At 47.9% G+C, this 15,250-nt stretch overlaps 1 protein-coding gene across 1 annotated transcript in view; it reads left to right on the forward strand.

Annotated features, from left to right (window-relative positions):
- The window catches only part of TTBK1 (tau tubulin kinase 1), a 95,571-nt gene extending 83,649 nt beyond the window's left edge, over positions 1–11,922 (forward strand). The window contains exons 15-16 of the mRNA XM_010577805.1: positions 8,787–10,366; positions 11,496–11,922. Coding sequence (XP_010576107.1) covers positions 8,787–10,366; positions 11,496–11,922 — 2,007 coding nt within the window. The remainder of the gene's footprint in view (positions 1–8,786; positions 10,367–11,495) is intronic.
- Positions 11,923–15,250: the final 3,328 nt, after the last annotated feature.

Below are 15,250 nucleotides of genomic sequence, written 5' to 3' on the forward strand. Positions count from 1 at the left end.
GGCACACCTGGCCTCCTCTGCACATTGCAGGTCTGATTTTGGCAACCTGGCCCAGCCCAGTTTTCTTAATTCAGTGTCTTGTAGCATACGTATCCCTCCATTCGCCATCAGCTGGTGGCAGAGTATTCTGGCGATAGGAACGGTGCTGCCACTTGGGACGTAATTTATTAGTATGCAAACACCTATTTGGGGGAATGTTAAAACATGAAATAAAATGTGTAAATGCTGATCATTGCGGTACTACCTTCCTTTTCATTGCATTTTTGTACCATGTGTTTTGTGTTTGGGTCGCTATAACACACAGACCTGCATTTGCAGTTCCATGGGACAGCGCAAAGATTAATTTCTGGGAAATGTTTCTAAGTATTATTTGATGTATTGCAACTCCTTTGTATTACATCTGCCATTGAAAAAATGATGTTACAATGAATGTACATTTTAAACAAGCTGCTAACCATGTAACCTGGGGATTGGAAGCAATCCCCATTTTACATTCACTTGCATGTCTTTTAGTGTTTGAAAAGAAAATTGCTTTATGTTTGGAGGTTTTATTTTTTCAAATGCAAAGTGTTTCAAGTCGGTTACCTCATCTAGTGCACTTGCCTCCTAAGAAACCCCAGGGCTTCCTCCAACAACTCCAACAAGTTTCTCAGTTTAATTATGAGTGCAGTTAATTGATCTGGCAACATGAAACACAGCAATGGCAAATTTCCTCTGAACAAGTCAGATAAGGAGGATTTCCATGGGACTCTTGCCCCTTCCGCTTGGTCCTTCCTAAAAAAAAAAGCCAGGTCAGGTTCTTATTCAGCACTGCTGACTTCTGGTTATTTTTATAATTTATATGACTAAGGAAGATGTTTAGCTTTCAGAATCTCCTTCTTCTTCTTTCTTGCTGCTATTAAGTTGCCTTTACAATTAGGGACTAGAACAATTTTTGGATTATCATTTCCTTCCACTTTGCTCGCCATTTCCTGAGTCTCTTATGAGTGATAAAAATGAGGTGGTCCCCGTGTCTGCTCAGACAGGGAGCTCTGCGTTGGCTCTTGCTGGAGACACTGGTGGGTGCAGAGGTGGGAAGCTAAGTGGCAGGTGTACCACCTTTACAGAGCTATTGCTTCCATCCAAGACACTAGGAAAACTGGCACAAACCTAACAACATACGAAAGCACAAATAGGGAGGAGCAGAGCACTTATCCAGCATAGGACTGGACTGTCCTATTCACCTTGGTAAAAAAAATAAAAATGAAGAGAAAGGCTGTGGAACATTTGATGCTAAGATGCTGGAAAGAAGAACATCTCTCTGACATTTATGGTGCTGATTCTTGGAACATGGAGAACCTGCAAGCGAGTGTGGCAGCTCTAAACCCCTGCTACTTTTACCTCATCTGATGCTGGTTTGAAGAAAGAGCTGCTTCAGAAACTCAGATTCTAGGGTTTTTTTCCACTCACTGTTGTCAATCCTGCCAGATCTCCCAGTCCCAAACAAGCTTAGTCTATGTTGGCAGAGGATAATGTCACTTCCAGGATATGCTAAGGTCCTGATAGTATCCAAATCAAAGCTGTTACAGGGAAGACTGGACTATGGCTCTTGCTGTCTGTGTGCCATTTGCATCTCTCAGGACTAAGGCCTCTTCCCATTCCCAATGGAACAATTAACATCATGTTGGGAACTTGATTTCTGCTTCTCGGACTTTCCAGCTCCCATGAAGAATCTCAGGGACCAGCATATCCTTTCTTTGCATTACCTTGTGTCACCTGTTAGACTTCTGTTGCTGCTAAGCAGGAGAGAATCCAAACCATATTTGACCAACTGCTCTTCAAGTAGGAGGTGAATGTGGGTTTCTGTAGTCACTTCTACTGAGAGGAGACAAAAGCTGTAGGTAACCTGTTGTGCTTCCTAGTTGGCTTGAGAAACTTCATCTGCTGGGACTTGAGTTTGCTTGAAGCAGTGGATCTCAGGAAAATCCCCTTCAAGCAGGTCTCTGGCATTAGGAGGCAGAGCAGAAGGGCTTCCTCGAGTTGCCAGAAGTCCTTATCGATTGCTAGGGACAGAAGGTTTGAAGAAGCTGTGGAAGTTCGTCTCAGGGGGAGGGCAGCAGGGAGACGGAGGGGAAGCAGCCTGCTGTAGCTTTAAAGGCGGTACTGAGTAGGGATCCATTTGGAAGGACGTAGTTGACTAAAGGGATCCAAAGCTCGTTTTCCTTGAGTCTTTTTATTCTTCCTGTATCTAATCCCTTTAGAGCCTAAGGTCAACCCCTTTTTGTACTGCAATAACACTGTAATATATGCTTGCACTAATTCTTCTGGCACACCGAGCATGCAAGACCAATTTAAAGCTTTTTTCAGAAGAAAAACACTGTATTATTGTGTATATAGAAATACTGAGAGAGAATTTGAATTCTGTCTCCTGTATAAAAGCATGCATTGATTACCTGTATGTAGACCATGCTGTAAATGCTGCAAAGTACTGTAAAATCCTACACTTGAAACCACAATGAACAGGCAATGTCATCAAAAACAAACAAAACAGAAGCTGTGCAATGGATTTTGTGCCTTTTTTAAATCCATGTATGTTAATCCAGACAATCGGGAAAAAAAAAAAAAAAAAGAAAAAGAAGCTTGTATACTACCAAAACCTTATTAAAGAATCAAAGGCAGCACCTTGGTGATGGCTGGGTTTTTTTGTTTGCTTTCTTGCTTTCTTTTTCTATTCCCTTTGCTTTCCAGCTCTGGGAAGGTGTCCCCTGCTCATCCTTGGGTACATGGGAGCACTGGGCAGGGAGATGAAGGAGCTCTGGTAGAACAGTGAGAGTTTAATTATCGTTTCCTAATGTGATCACTGAAAACTTGCAGTTAAGACAGATCTGGGCATAGAAACAAAGTTCTGTGACTGTTAGAGATGATGTGTTCCGTGTACTTTGGGAAGGCCACCCTGTGAGTTCAATTTACATAAATTTAGGCTAGTACCAGTTTCACTGACTTGAACCCAGTCGTATCACAGCAGCAGGTTACAACTAGCCCCAACTTATCTAAGTTTTTAGAGCTCTGCCTTGATGGCAGAACTGGCTAAACTTAAGCTAGAGTTTATCACATTTTTCTTGGTTTCTTACACTGGGCATCTTCCCCTGGCTGGCAGCACAGTGTGCATAGGGTGGGTGGACGGCTGTCTCCCATCAGACATTTGACAAGGTGTTTAAGAACATCTGGTAAACTTCCAGCACCTCCACCCCCCAAAACCCCAGGGAGATGGATGCAAAATTGTGGCTGTCCTGCAAGTAACGTACTCCTGCCTGGGCTGCTCAGTGGATCTGACCGTGCTCGCCTTTCATCATGACTCCTATTTGAAAGCAGCCTCTGCTGCGGAGCGGCATGTGGTTCAAACCCAATTGCTGTTGGTCTGTCTGGGATCAGGTTGGAAGAGGAATCACAGAGACAGACTCTGTCTGCTTTGGTGTGAAGTGCACAGTTACTAATTCAGTGGGTTTTCTGAAAGTGGCTGAAGAGGGAGGCTGCAGGTAGTAGGTGCATGCAAAGGCTCTGGTACCTGTAGAAAGGGTGGTGGAAACTTTCCTCCTTGCAGGAGAAGCACAAGACCCCAACTTCTCCAAGGTAGAGAGCAGTTTGTGCAGGCAGGTGACAGTCTGGGAGGAAGAGCTAGGATTAAGCTGTGGTTTCTGACTTACAGGGTTGTATAGTGTGTGAGTCCCTTTTTTCTCCATTGAATTGTATGGAGGGTCAGGATTCTCCTGAGTCTGCCTTTAGCAGGGTCCAAAGCCCATCTGCTCCATGATGAATGCCTCAGAGTGTGTTTTGGTTTGCCTCTGTAAGGCTCTTGGTATGCGGCAAATGTGTACAACTGTCAAACACTGCAGAAGGACGCACTGATGCCGTAGTGGTAACCACGGTCTGAGACATGGGTTAGAGCATGGTCTGAAATGGAACAGTAGATAAAAGAGATGCAGTGTTTCCTGGTTTTATGTTAGGCAAATACTGTGATTTTTTTTCCTGTACCTGGTGTTTTTTTGGTTGGTTTTCTTTTTTCCCAAATTATTGCATTTAAAATACTTAAAACCAAGAGATGGGAGAGAAAAAAAAAATTCCAAAATTCTACAGTCTAAGGGAAAATTGATTAGGCTCATGCAGGAAACTGTTCTCTTTCCCCCATGTCGTTGCGGAGCTGCTCGGGAGAGCGGGCTTTTCTGGTGGACACTGGCCCTGCTCTGTGCCACAGACTGCTCTGCTGTGGGGACATAGGCAAACTATAGGGTCTCTTCTCTGTGCCCTCCCGAGTCGTGAGATCCCCAGAAAGCCACACAGGCAGAGCAGATGATACTGTCATCACTCTTCATTGCTGTAGGGACCTGGGCAGAGTGTGCGTGACTTGGCATGGGGCAGGATATCTATGACCACGTTAGGGAACTGGATACCAGTACTGCTGCTGAACCCACCAGCATGAGTCTGTTCCATGCTGGTGTCTGAGAAGAAACACATCTGGCTACATTCCTGGTTACAAGGGGACTTGGGAACTTCTCATGCGTGGTTGTAAACGTGCTGTAGCAAAGTGGAGTCTGCATCTTTGCTGATTTTTGCAGTATTTGCAGCATCACTGGGATGTAGGAACTTTACTGCTGCCCATATTGGGTGATATGAGTCTCCTCTGAGGATGTCCCAGGGCCAAGGATCCTGCTAATCTGGAACCCCACCAGTTTACAGTAATGACAAACCCCCAGACTCCACTTAGCTGTTCATGAGCACAGGGAGAGATGGACTTGAAGGGGCTGGTCTCTGCCAAACAGGAGCTGGTAGATCTTTTTCTCTCCTGACTCTCCTTCTGCTCTATATTCTAATTCTGGCCTCTGTGCAAAGCAGGGATATTTATTGCCTTCCAAATACATATTGTTACACAAAGTAGTTAATAGCCAAATTGAATTTAAATGCAGTCAAGTTTTATGGTGAGACAGAGGTGAAAAGTGCAGACTTTGTGGGGAACGCACGCTCAGACACATATACTGCCATATGTATTCCTGGACAATTCACTGACAAGTCAAAAGAGGGACGGGAGTAAAGATCTGAGCCCAAGCAGGTGGGAAAAAATGGTTCACTGTCCAAGGACAGGCAATGTGTCTTCTGAGAAAGTGGGGAACGTAGGCAGAGATCAGAGCTTGCTGGAGGAAAAGGAGGTCCTTTAGACTCAGATTCAGCCAGCCCCAGTGTAGCTCTGCTCACTCACAGTCTTGGTAGCTTTTTAAGATGGGGTGGCTGCCTCAGCTCACGGCATAGTTCCTGCTCATGATGATTAGGAACTAGAAACATATGACATGAGGAGAGGCTGAGAGCTGGGTTTGTTCCGCCTTAGGAGGATTGGGGTGGGATCTTATTTCTTCCTTGAACAACCTAATGAAAGGATGATGCCAGACTCTTCTCAGAGTGGAAGGACGAGACGTGATGGTCACAAGCTGCATGAAAGGAAAATCAGATACAGGAATTAGATATAAAGAAAACTTTTTCACCACGAAGAGCCTCAAATACTAGGACAGGATGCCAAAGAGGTTGTGGGATCTCCAACCTTGGAGATACTCAAAACTCAGCTGGACAGGGCCTGGAGCAGCCAGCTCTAAGTTGGTCCTGCTTTGAGGGGTGGTTGGAGCAGAGACCTCCAGAGATTCCTTACACCTTTGTTACTCTACAGTTTTAAGATACAGACTAAGCCTCTCCGCTCCTGATCTTCTGGCATCGTCCCACAGTTCCTCCCCATTTACCAATGCAGAGCAGCAAAGCTCTTCTCCAACCTTTGGAGACTAGTCCTAGAGCAGCTGAGTGTGCTGTAGTGCAGAAGACACATGATGACTGTCAAGAGAGGACACAAATATCTCTAGTGAGGGGTTCAAACGGGGAACACTTTGTTCAGCAGGGTATCTGCTTGCAGCTAGCTGCTGATCACTTTACCTCAAGAGTGAAGACAGTCTCAGACTTTGATGCCCTAGGACAGTCTCCCTTGTTAACAGCTTCAGGTGATGATAGTAATGAAGGTAAGAAAATAAGTGTTAAAATAATATTTGACCCAAGAGACATTTCAAGAAAGTTTATTTTAGTTGTGTTTGTAGGTAACTCCCGTCCTCCATATTTTTGGCATATTTATGCTCTTTGGATTTTCTCCATGGTCCATTTACAGTGGCGAAACAAGCATAGTCTTGGGCTGCTTTAAGGAATGCATTCTGGCAATTTTGGGGTATTGCATGCAACAGGTTAAGTAGTCCAAAGTTAGGTAGAAGCCGAGCAACCGCTGTTGTGCTTAGGGTGCAGTGTCCATGCAGGGAAATAGAAATACATGGGGAAAATGAAATGGCAGACAGAAAGGCAGTCCATTTGCCAAATACCACAAGGAATTTGTACAGCCAGAGGTGGATGAACATGGAGGTTAGAAAGGTATCTACAGCACGACTCAATGACAGCAAAGGGGAACCAGAGCAGAAGAAGGAAAGAACCATTATTTTTATTACAACAACGTCATGCTGTCCAGCTCCGTGGCATACCTTATTGCTTAGTGCAATCTCATCTCAGACAAATTTCTGATGTCTTGCAAGGGAAAGAGCTGTTGAGGAAAGGGGGGTTTGCTGGAGACAGGGCTGCTGGTGGGACAGACTGCAGGGCACAGAAACCATATCTCTGGCCTGTATAGGATGTGCACTGCAGGACTGGCTTCAGTTCTCCTTGATCAGAAAGCAGATGAGATGACACAAGTGCCTATGAGCTGAGAGGAGGTTTGAAGGTTTACATATGCAAAGAGAAAACAGCGATCCTCCAGCTGTACCATCAACCACAGCATCTAGAAAATGGGGTGAAGCGGAGCAGCAGGTGAATTGTTGTTGGGGCTGGGGTACTCTTTCCAGTGGGAGGCTCAGCACAAGGCAAGGTGTTGGTCAGGGCTTCTTTATCAGGTCCCAGTCCCACTGGGGAAGCCCATCTGTTTGATCAGGACTCCAGGGATAGCACTGCGGGTGTATTTCTTGGGAAAACCAAGTCCAACCAACAGGCAGAATCCAGTCTTAGGCTGCTGAATGGACTAATTTCCAAGAAATGCCTGAGGGAGGAAGCCAAGTGGGTAATTTCCTTTGCAAAGGGTGGTAAGTCCCTCTTATCAGTCCAAGTTCCACATCTGTTGTCCTGATACAAAAGGTAGAGTGGGTCAGTGAAAGCCCAAATCAGGCTAATATAGGGCCATCTTCAGTGCCAGGCTTCATCTTTAATGAAAGAAGAGAAGAAGCTTTGGACTCCAGAGGCATTGCCAAAACCAGCCTGTGTTTTAATTTATAAGATATAAAAAGAAATCTTAAATGGATAACAACTTATCACCATGCATAACAGCTTGATGCTGCCCACCAGTCTATTTGAAATGTCCCTGTTACACATGAGCATAAAGATCTTTCATTTTTTAGGCATACTAATAGGGTAGTTGCTCTGCACAGAATAACATGCAGATTTTCAGCACAATTTGAAATTGTGTCATCGGACTGAAAAGCTATTGAGGGCTTTTTCCCCCCTCTCAGAGACAAAAAGATCTGTTCCTATAGCCAGGTGAATGTGCTAGCTGTTGGCAGCTTTGTAGCTCACACAGTTAAATGGGTGCTTGTTTAGTCCTGTAGCCTAAATATCCTCTGATGCTGTCAAATGCTGCTTGAAAACGCAGATGTCTGGAGCCCTTCTGTTCATGATTAGGACTTTTCAAGGGTAACATGTGGTGCATTATTGACTGATTGAGTTTATGGTGAGGCTTTTGTTTTCCAGCCCTCTTAATAGAAGCGTGACCTACATGGTTTTTTTAAAACTCGTTTTGTGGAGTGGTGCTGCTGTGGTTTTCGTTTACAACCAATTGTTAATTAGGCCAAACTTCGAGAGGCATTTCCTATTTATTTTGCCCTTTTTGGCTTATTTGGTCAAGTGTGTGCATGTGTGTGTGAGCTGCTGCCTTTCTCTTATTATTTGCAATCATTTCACAGCCCACTCCTGGCACCTTACGGGCAGTCTCTCCGCCACAGACTGCTGCTCAAGAAACACTGCCTCCACCAACTGTCCTGTCCTCCCATTGCTTTTAATGGTTGGACACCCCAGAGTCTAATAATGATACTTTATATGTCAGCTTTCATGATTTACTTGCTGATCATTTTAGTGAAAGCGGAAGTCTGTAGAAGACAGAATCAGGAGTTGCTGGAGGGACGTGGGAGCAGAAGGGAGGTACGAATAGGACAGCAGGGGAACACAGGAGCGCTACAAGCGTTATAGCCCCCATGACAATGTTGGATGGTACTGGAAAGTGATCAGGAAATTTATCTAGCCCAGAGGGGCACCATGAAGTCACTATGGCCTGGGCATAAAAGCAATTTCCTGAATGGTTCCAGTAAGGAAGGATTGAATATGTAAACGTATAAATACCTAAATAAATATATAAATATGAAGAAGATTGGGAAACGTGAAAAAATCCTGACAAATTGCTTGCAAACAGCTCTTTTAGGTCCAGGTTAAAGACTGGTAACAAAGGAACTCCTTTGGCACATTCTTTTGCCTTCATTGATAAGCGTCTGTGAATCTCTCCTTTCTAAGGTTTGTACAAATCGAATGATCGAGTGATCACTGCTCAGGCATGTATTTTGGAAGCGTGATGGACTAGATGCTTTCCACAGATGCTTGCCACTGCTGTTGATCCTGATGTCTTCTGTGTCAATGCTATGTCTGAACACTAACCCTTTTCTTTTGTCACATCTGTCTTCTTGCAGGCATATATACTGAAGTCATTTGAAATGAATGGTCTGCCCAAGGCGGTGCCTTTAAGTTTGCCTTATCAAGACTTCAGAAAAGATGTGTCAGACTACTGGGAAAAGCCTAAGGTATCCCAGCGGATAAAGAAAGTTGATTTCTCAAATGTTGTCTTGACTGCTCCTTGCAAACCTCTGGAGTCTTATCTGGAAATGAATGGAAAAGAGGAGGAGGAAGAAGACGAGGAAGAGGATGAGGAGGAGGAAGATGAGGAGGAGGAGGAAGAGGAGGAAGGGGATGAGATTGACATGCACAGCGGTTCCAGCAGCGACCTGAGTCAAAAAAGCACAGAGCACAGTCAGGAGTGCGCACCATCCACGCTCCTGGCTGATGACCAGAAGGGATCCAGAGGTCGAGCGTCCACTGCTGATGGGGACCTGGAGCTGGAGGAAGGCTCAAAAACACTAGTGCTGTTTTCACCAGGTGATCTGAAAAAGTCTCCGGTGACCACAGACTTGGCTCCAGAAGTTGATCTGGGCACTCTTGCTGCACTGACACCTCAGAGCGAGCGGCCACAGCCTATGGGTAGCCAACTGGATGTATCTGAGCCAGGGACCCTGTCCTCAGTCCTTAAATCTGAACCAAAGCCTCCCGTGGCAGTGGCTACAGCTTCCTCCCCCTTTACCAAAGTTGAGCGCACATTTGTTCATATTGCTGAAAAGACCCACTTAAATGTCATGTCTTCCAGCGGCCAGCTGATGAGGCATGAGGAATACTGCCCTCCAGGCCAGTTTGAGGAGGTCATTGTCGAAGAAGAGCTGGAGGACAACCTGGCGCTGGTAGAGAATGGAAGCATGCATTCGGGGCTAGAAGGGGCAGAGACAGAGAGCTGCGCACTTTCGGCTAATCCCGTTGAAACCACCTCAGAGACAGTGGGGGAGCAGCTGGCCCTTCCCAATGGTGTAGCAAAGCCTCCCGAGGACAAGCCAGAGCTCTCCGACAAAGTGGCGCTCTCGCTGGATTTGGAAGAGCCTGGCAAGACGGTTACGAGGGAGCCCGACCTTGAGAAGTCAGCGGCAGTGGGAGAACACCTTAAGCGAGCAGAGACCCTCCTCGACACGCTGCAGCAGGGCCCCAGGAGACCTCTGGGCTCCAGGTATAGAAGTCGGATACCCATCTTGTTCTCTGAGGAGGACACCGGCTCAGACCTTTCAACTTCGCTCTCGGCCAAAGAGAGGCTTTATAAGAGGGCAAAGCAACCTGACTTGGCTCGCCTAGTGATGGAGAAGAGGCAAAACCGCCTCCTTCGGCTGGCCTCAGGGGCCTCCTCCTCAGCGTCCTCCAGCGATGAGAGGCGGCGGGCCTCGGAAACACTCTCGGCCACTGGTTCTGAGGAGGACACCCACGACTCTGATGACTCCATCCCAAGGAAGGCAGGGAAGGAGAAGGCCGCCCTCCTGGGGAAGGAAGAGAGACCCATAAGCACAAAGAGCAGAATTCCTCGGCCCATCACGCCAGTGAAAACACCAGTAGAGGCAGCAAAGTCTGAGAGCTCCATGGCCGTCGCCATGGCAGGGCTATGTAGCTCCCCGCAGGACGCGGCTGTTGCCTACAGGTAAGACCAAAATGGTGGGCAATGCAAAACGTTGGATTTGTTGAGGAGGCGCAGCCAGGGCTTTGCTCGCCTCCCACTGTTTTACCCTTCACTTGGCTTGAATGTGTGGTCCATCCCCATTTCCTAGTCATTTCAGCGCACCGGTGTGTGAAATTCCCACCTCTACGTCTTTTTTGGCTCAGTCTGGCCAAAGGGCCAAGCCCCTCTTCACCTGCCCTAGCTTTGAAGCCTTCTTCCTTTCCACAAGCTCTTTCATTTGGTCTGATCCTGCTAACAGCAGATCCCTCCAGTGTTGAGCTCTCAGTTTTGCAGCATGCTTGGCACGGCCGTGACGCTGCAGGGAGACCTGGCCTGGCTATTGCAATTAGAGCTGCAACGGCTGTGAGGTTGCCAGTTGTGATTGCCTCAGGAGATGGCCACCATGCCAAGAGCTGGAGAGAAGGAGGTGCACACGCATGGGCTTTGGCAGTGACCTGGAACACCGTGGGCCACCTCCATGTGGTCTGAATTCCCTACACATCGCTGTGCCTTGATTTTTTTGGAGGTACCTGACTCTCTTATCAAATAAGCACAGAGATGTAAGGAGGTGGACCCCCTGAATTCACTGGTGTTTGGCTTTTCTGCCTGGCCTTGGGGCTGGAGGTCTAGCCCAGGAGCAGAGCTGCTGCTGTGGCTCTGCCACAGGTCCAGAAAATTCTGCTCTTTCAGAGACATGGGGTGAAAGGAGGGGATCCCTGTGGGTTGGTTTATCTTCCAGCACAGTTGCCGTCAGAGGCCAGCTGGTGCAATCCAGCTCATGCCCACGTTCCCAGATTGTATCTCCTGCCTTGAAAAAGGTTGCTGCGTCCATGTTGCACGTTAAGAAGAGTCCCAGATACATGCTATCGGCCAAACCATGCCTGCGTGTTGTCCCAGAGGGTGCTGGAGGATCAGGGCAAACACTTAGTGGTTAACGGCATCAAGAGTTACAGGATGGTGTTCAAACCAGTGTCCCGTCTTGTTCACAAAATAGCTCCTGTCATCCTGGTGCCGGAGACTCCTTGTAATTGCCCAGCAACATGCATGCCAAACCTGCCTGGAGCCCCTTGCAGAAGTTCCCCTTCATCCTCCCTCTTCTCTTCCCCTGCAGGCTTCAGGCACAGAGACCAGCTGGAAGCGTCCCAAATGAGTGCCGAACAGCGCAGATACAAAGTCGGCTTCCTCTTTCGCCGAGCTCCACTTCTTTTCCTCCGCGGAGCAGCTCGCGGAGGTCCAGCTGTGCATCCCCTCGGAGCCCTGTCCTTCCTTCAAGAAACCCCAGTGCTTCCCCAAGAAGCCAGCTGCCGCCTCGGAGGGAAAGTCCTTCTCCCTGCCGACAGCATAAGCCAGGGACTGCTCTTCAGCGAGTTCCTCCTTCTCCCCGACCTCAGCCCCCAGCTCCGGCCCCGGGGCCGACAGGAGAATCCCTGCCCTCTCCTGGTGTGGCCAAAAAACGACAAAGAGGAAAAACCCAGACTCAGAGTCCAGCAACCAAAGGAAAGCAGGTGTCCCTGGAAAGTAAGGCAGCTGCCAGATAATGATCTTCTTCTGCCAGCCCAACAGACTGGGTAACTTCTGCATATAGTATACACTTGAGATGCTGCAGCACAGCCTTCCATGCTGGACCCACGAGTGTATAGCAGTAGCTGTACTTCAATGCTTCACTCACTCTCACCCCACACCGTTGCAGTCAGCTCCCACGGGCCTGAGAGCCTCTGAGCCACGGAGCCTTCTTCAAGGGAGACATCCAGCCCGCAGCTCACGCTTGCTAATGCACAGCACCAAGCAGCGACCCAGGCAGCCTGCCTAGTGCCTGACCCTCCTCCCTCCCCAGGCATTCCCCTGTCTCTGTTAGCAATACCAGTTGCCAACACCGACCCTGGCTTTGGAAAGAGGAGCGGAGGTGACGAGAGCAAGGCCTGCTGGAGAGGAAGGCTCCCGTCCCGCAGGCAGCTCCCTCCTGTCTCCATGCCGGGAAGACGCCAGCCGTGGCCGCCACCATCTACCTGAGTGTTGGCTCGCCTCCTGCCACCTGTGTTAGCAAGGGATGGTCACCAGCTTAGCCAAGAGGGATGGCTGCGTCCTTGTGTGCCGAGATGAGAGCAGGGGCAGGGTGGAGGGGGGCTTTTCTCTTCTTTCCAGAGATGCCTCTGCAGGTGGGAATGGGAGACAGGCAGGTCTTGCTGGATGCTCCTACCTGCTCCAGTATGGCCCACGGAGGAGGCCGTCTGGCATCGCTGCTCGGCAACGCTGCTGCTGTTTCGGCAGACGCCTGTGCGGTGGGTATTTAGATGGAAGTAGGGATGTATGAGCTTGCTGGGAAATCAAGAGCCCTTGCTAACTGATGTAGAAGGGAGCACACTGCAGCCGCTTCTGTCTCAAATACCAAACTGTGATCTGTGGAGACCACATCTCCCAACACATGTGGTTCCTCTTGACCCGAGTGTGGTTGGTGCCACAGACCTGTAGTCCACCAAACACAGCTCCATCCTGAAGATGTGAATAGTCACTGGATGCCTTTAGCTTGGGTGCCCCTTGCACCTAAATTCCTTGTGCTTTATTGTCACGCTCTTGGTGTTTGTGAATTTTGGCACTGTGGTTGAAAGTTCCCCTACACGGCAGGGTGGGAAATTATTAGCCTGTAGTATACTCAAAAGCTGCTGCTTTGCGAGGAGAGGTTTGCTGGCACGCCGTGGGTACCTTGCGCATTTCTATCCGAGAGTACAGTGGGTTGAGTTAGAGATAGGGTTTATGTCTTTCTCGGTGCTCAGCTCTTCCACGTGTTGTGTGAGAACTAACAATGTGAACATAAAAGCAAGTAATATTATCAGAGCAGAAGCTTAGCGCTCAGCTAGAACTAAACCAACCAACTTTTTAGCCCCCAGACTAATTAGGAGGGTTTGAAAATGAAAGCCAGGAGGACTGATATCTGTCTGAGCTTGATGAGATCTTGAAGTAGTCACAAAATTTTCCCCGCACCTCACAGGGGGAAACACTCCAGACCCAAATACTTGGGGCTTCACACCATTGTCATGCGTAAAAGAGGCTTTGCATGAGGCAGAACAGAAATATGGCTGCTCTGTACACCCATTCCCACAGCTGCAACTCGCTGCAAATATTTACTATTTGCAGACAACAAAGCTTGATAGAGGAATCTGGACAGTGATAACTTTGATTCATTTGAACATAGATACAGTCACACTGATGGCCATCGAGTCTGAGTAATCCTGAAGTTGTTCACATCTACAGGAACTGTTCTGGAAAGGAGCATGAGAGCTGTGATGGGGTGGCTGGGAGAAAAGGGTACTCCTTGGACATCTGAACAGGGAAATGTCTAGAAACAGGTGACAGGAATTGCCCCTTTATATGACAGTCTCAGTGTTACCAATGCTAAGAATTTATTTCATTTAGCTCAAAGTGCTGTTTTCCATTGACGTCATTCACCCTGGTAGAGTAAGAAGCACAGCTTCTAGTCTAAAAACATGCCCTCATCTTTGCAGAGAAGCATTGGGACCTCCAAGATCAGGTTGTGGTTTGATGGACTGAGCTGATGTTGCCACCAAAAGCAGTGGTCCCTCCAAGTTCCAGCTGCTTCGTTGCACTATCCCACCCCCTTACGCTGGGGCAGCTATTTGGTGAAGTGGCTGGAAATGCTGATCCAGCATGACACCAAGCACTCTGGTTTGCTGGTTTGTTTTTCATCTGGTTCAGTTCCTCAGTCTGGTTCAGCATCTGGTCACACAACAGAAGCGGGGGAAGGAGAGGACAGAGAGTGTGACCACTTCTTCTGGTGGCACTATAACTTCATGTGAGTTTGAATTGTGGGTCAAACTACAATCTAAATATGCCCTGCATGTTTAGAAACTAGAAAACAGAATAAACCCAAGAAATAAATTCCAGAAATATAAACCATAATGGCACTCCTATTAATCTGTTGGGGGACTATTCATTTTAGAGTGCTCAGATGGTAAGACTTTGTCGTGAAGCCTTTACCAGATGCTCCATCCAAGTCTTAGATGCACATGCCAAAAATGACATTGAAAGAGCTTGGAAAGAGGGCTACAGGACTATTAATGGGGTTAGCAAACCTGCCTTATCATGGGAGGCCAATAAAGCACAATCAATGTATTTATTCAAGAGAAAGTTTAAAGGAGAGTTTTCCATGGCCCAGGTATACCCATGTCAGGAAGGAAGCTCCAAGGCAGAGATCTGCCATCTGGCACATGAAAGCAGGGAAGACGGAGTAGATGAAGAAATCAGGCAGGCTTTTAGTTGTGAAGCGACTGTCCAGTGAAATCTTTCACAGGAACGTGTGGACTTTTTCTTATTAAAAGGTTTTCTGAGAAACCTAGCTGTCTTCTAAGAGGTCTTCCTACCGTGACCCAACCACAAGTAGCAGGCAGGATGCTGGTGACACCAAGGTATCCTCTCTTTTTGTGGTGCAGTAGATTCCTGGTCCTGCCAGACACGTGCCAAAGCTGTCACACGTTGGAGAGCCACCAGATGGGTCCTGCAGGTTTCAGAAAGCCAGGGAAGGATTTCCAGCGCAGAAAATAACAGCCGTTCCCAGTGTTGTTTGACAGGGCTGGGTGAGGGTGTAGCTGAGTCTACAGAGACCTAGGACTGCCATGAATTGTCTCTCCTCGTGGTTGTGCTACCAGGCTCCCTGCCCCAGCACAGCCCTGCTTCCCAGCTGTCCCTGGCACAGATGGGAGTAGGAAAGTACGTCAACAGCGTGGTGCCCCGCAGCCCAGTCATTTTGGATGAGAGCGGGCTATGCCATCAGGTGTGATGGCAGTAAAAGTTGGCTGACCGCAGCAATGCTTTCTCCCCAGAAAGTCTGCGCGGGAGCTGCCGGGTGCTGTC

Source organism: Haliaeetus leucocephalus, unplaced genomic scaffold, assembly GCF_000737465.1.
Source record: "Haliaeetus leucocephalus isolate CR32 unplaced genomic scaffold, Haliaeetus_leucocephalus-4.0 Scaffold577, whole genome shotgun sequence".
NCBI classification, from domain to species: Eukaryota; Metazoa; Chordata; class Aves; order Accipitriformes; family Accipitridae; genus Haliaeetus; species Haliaeetus leucocephalus.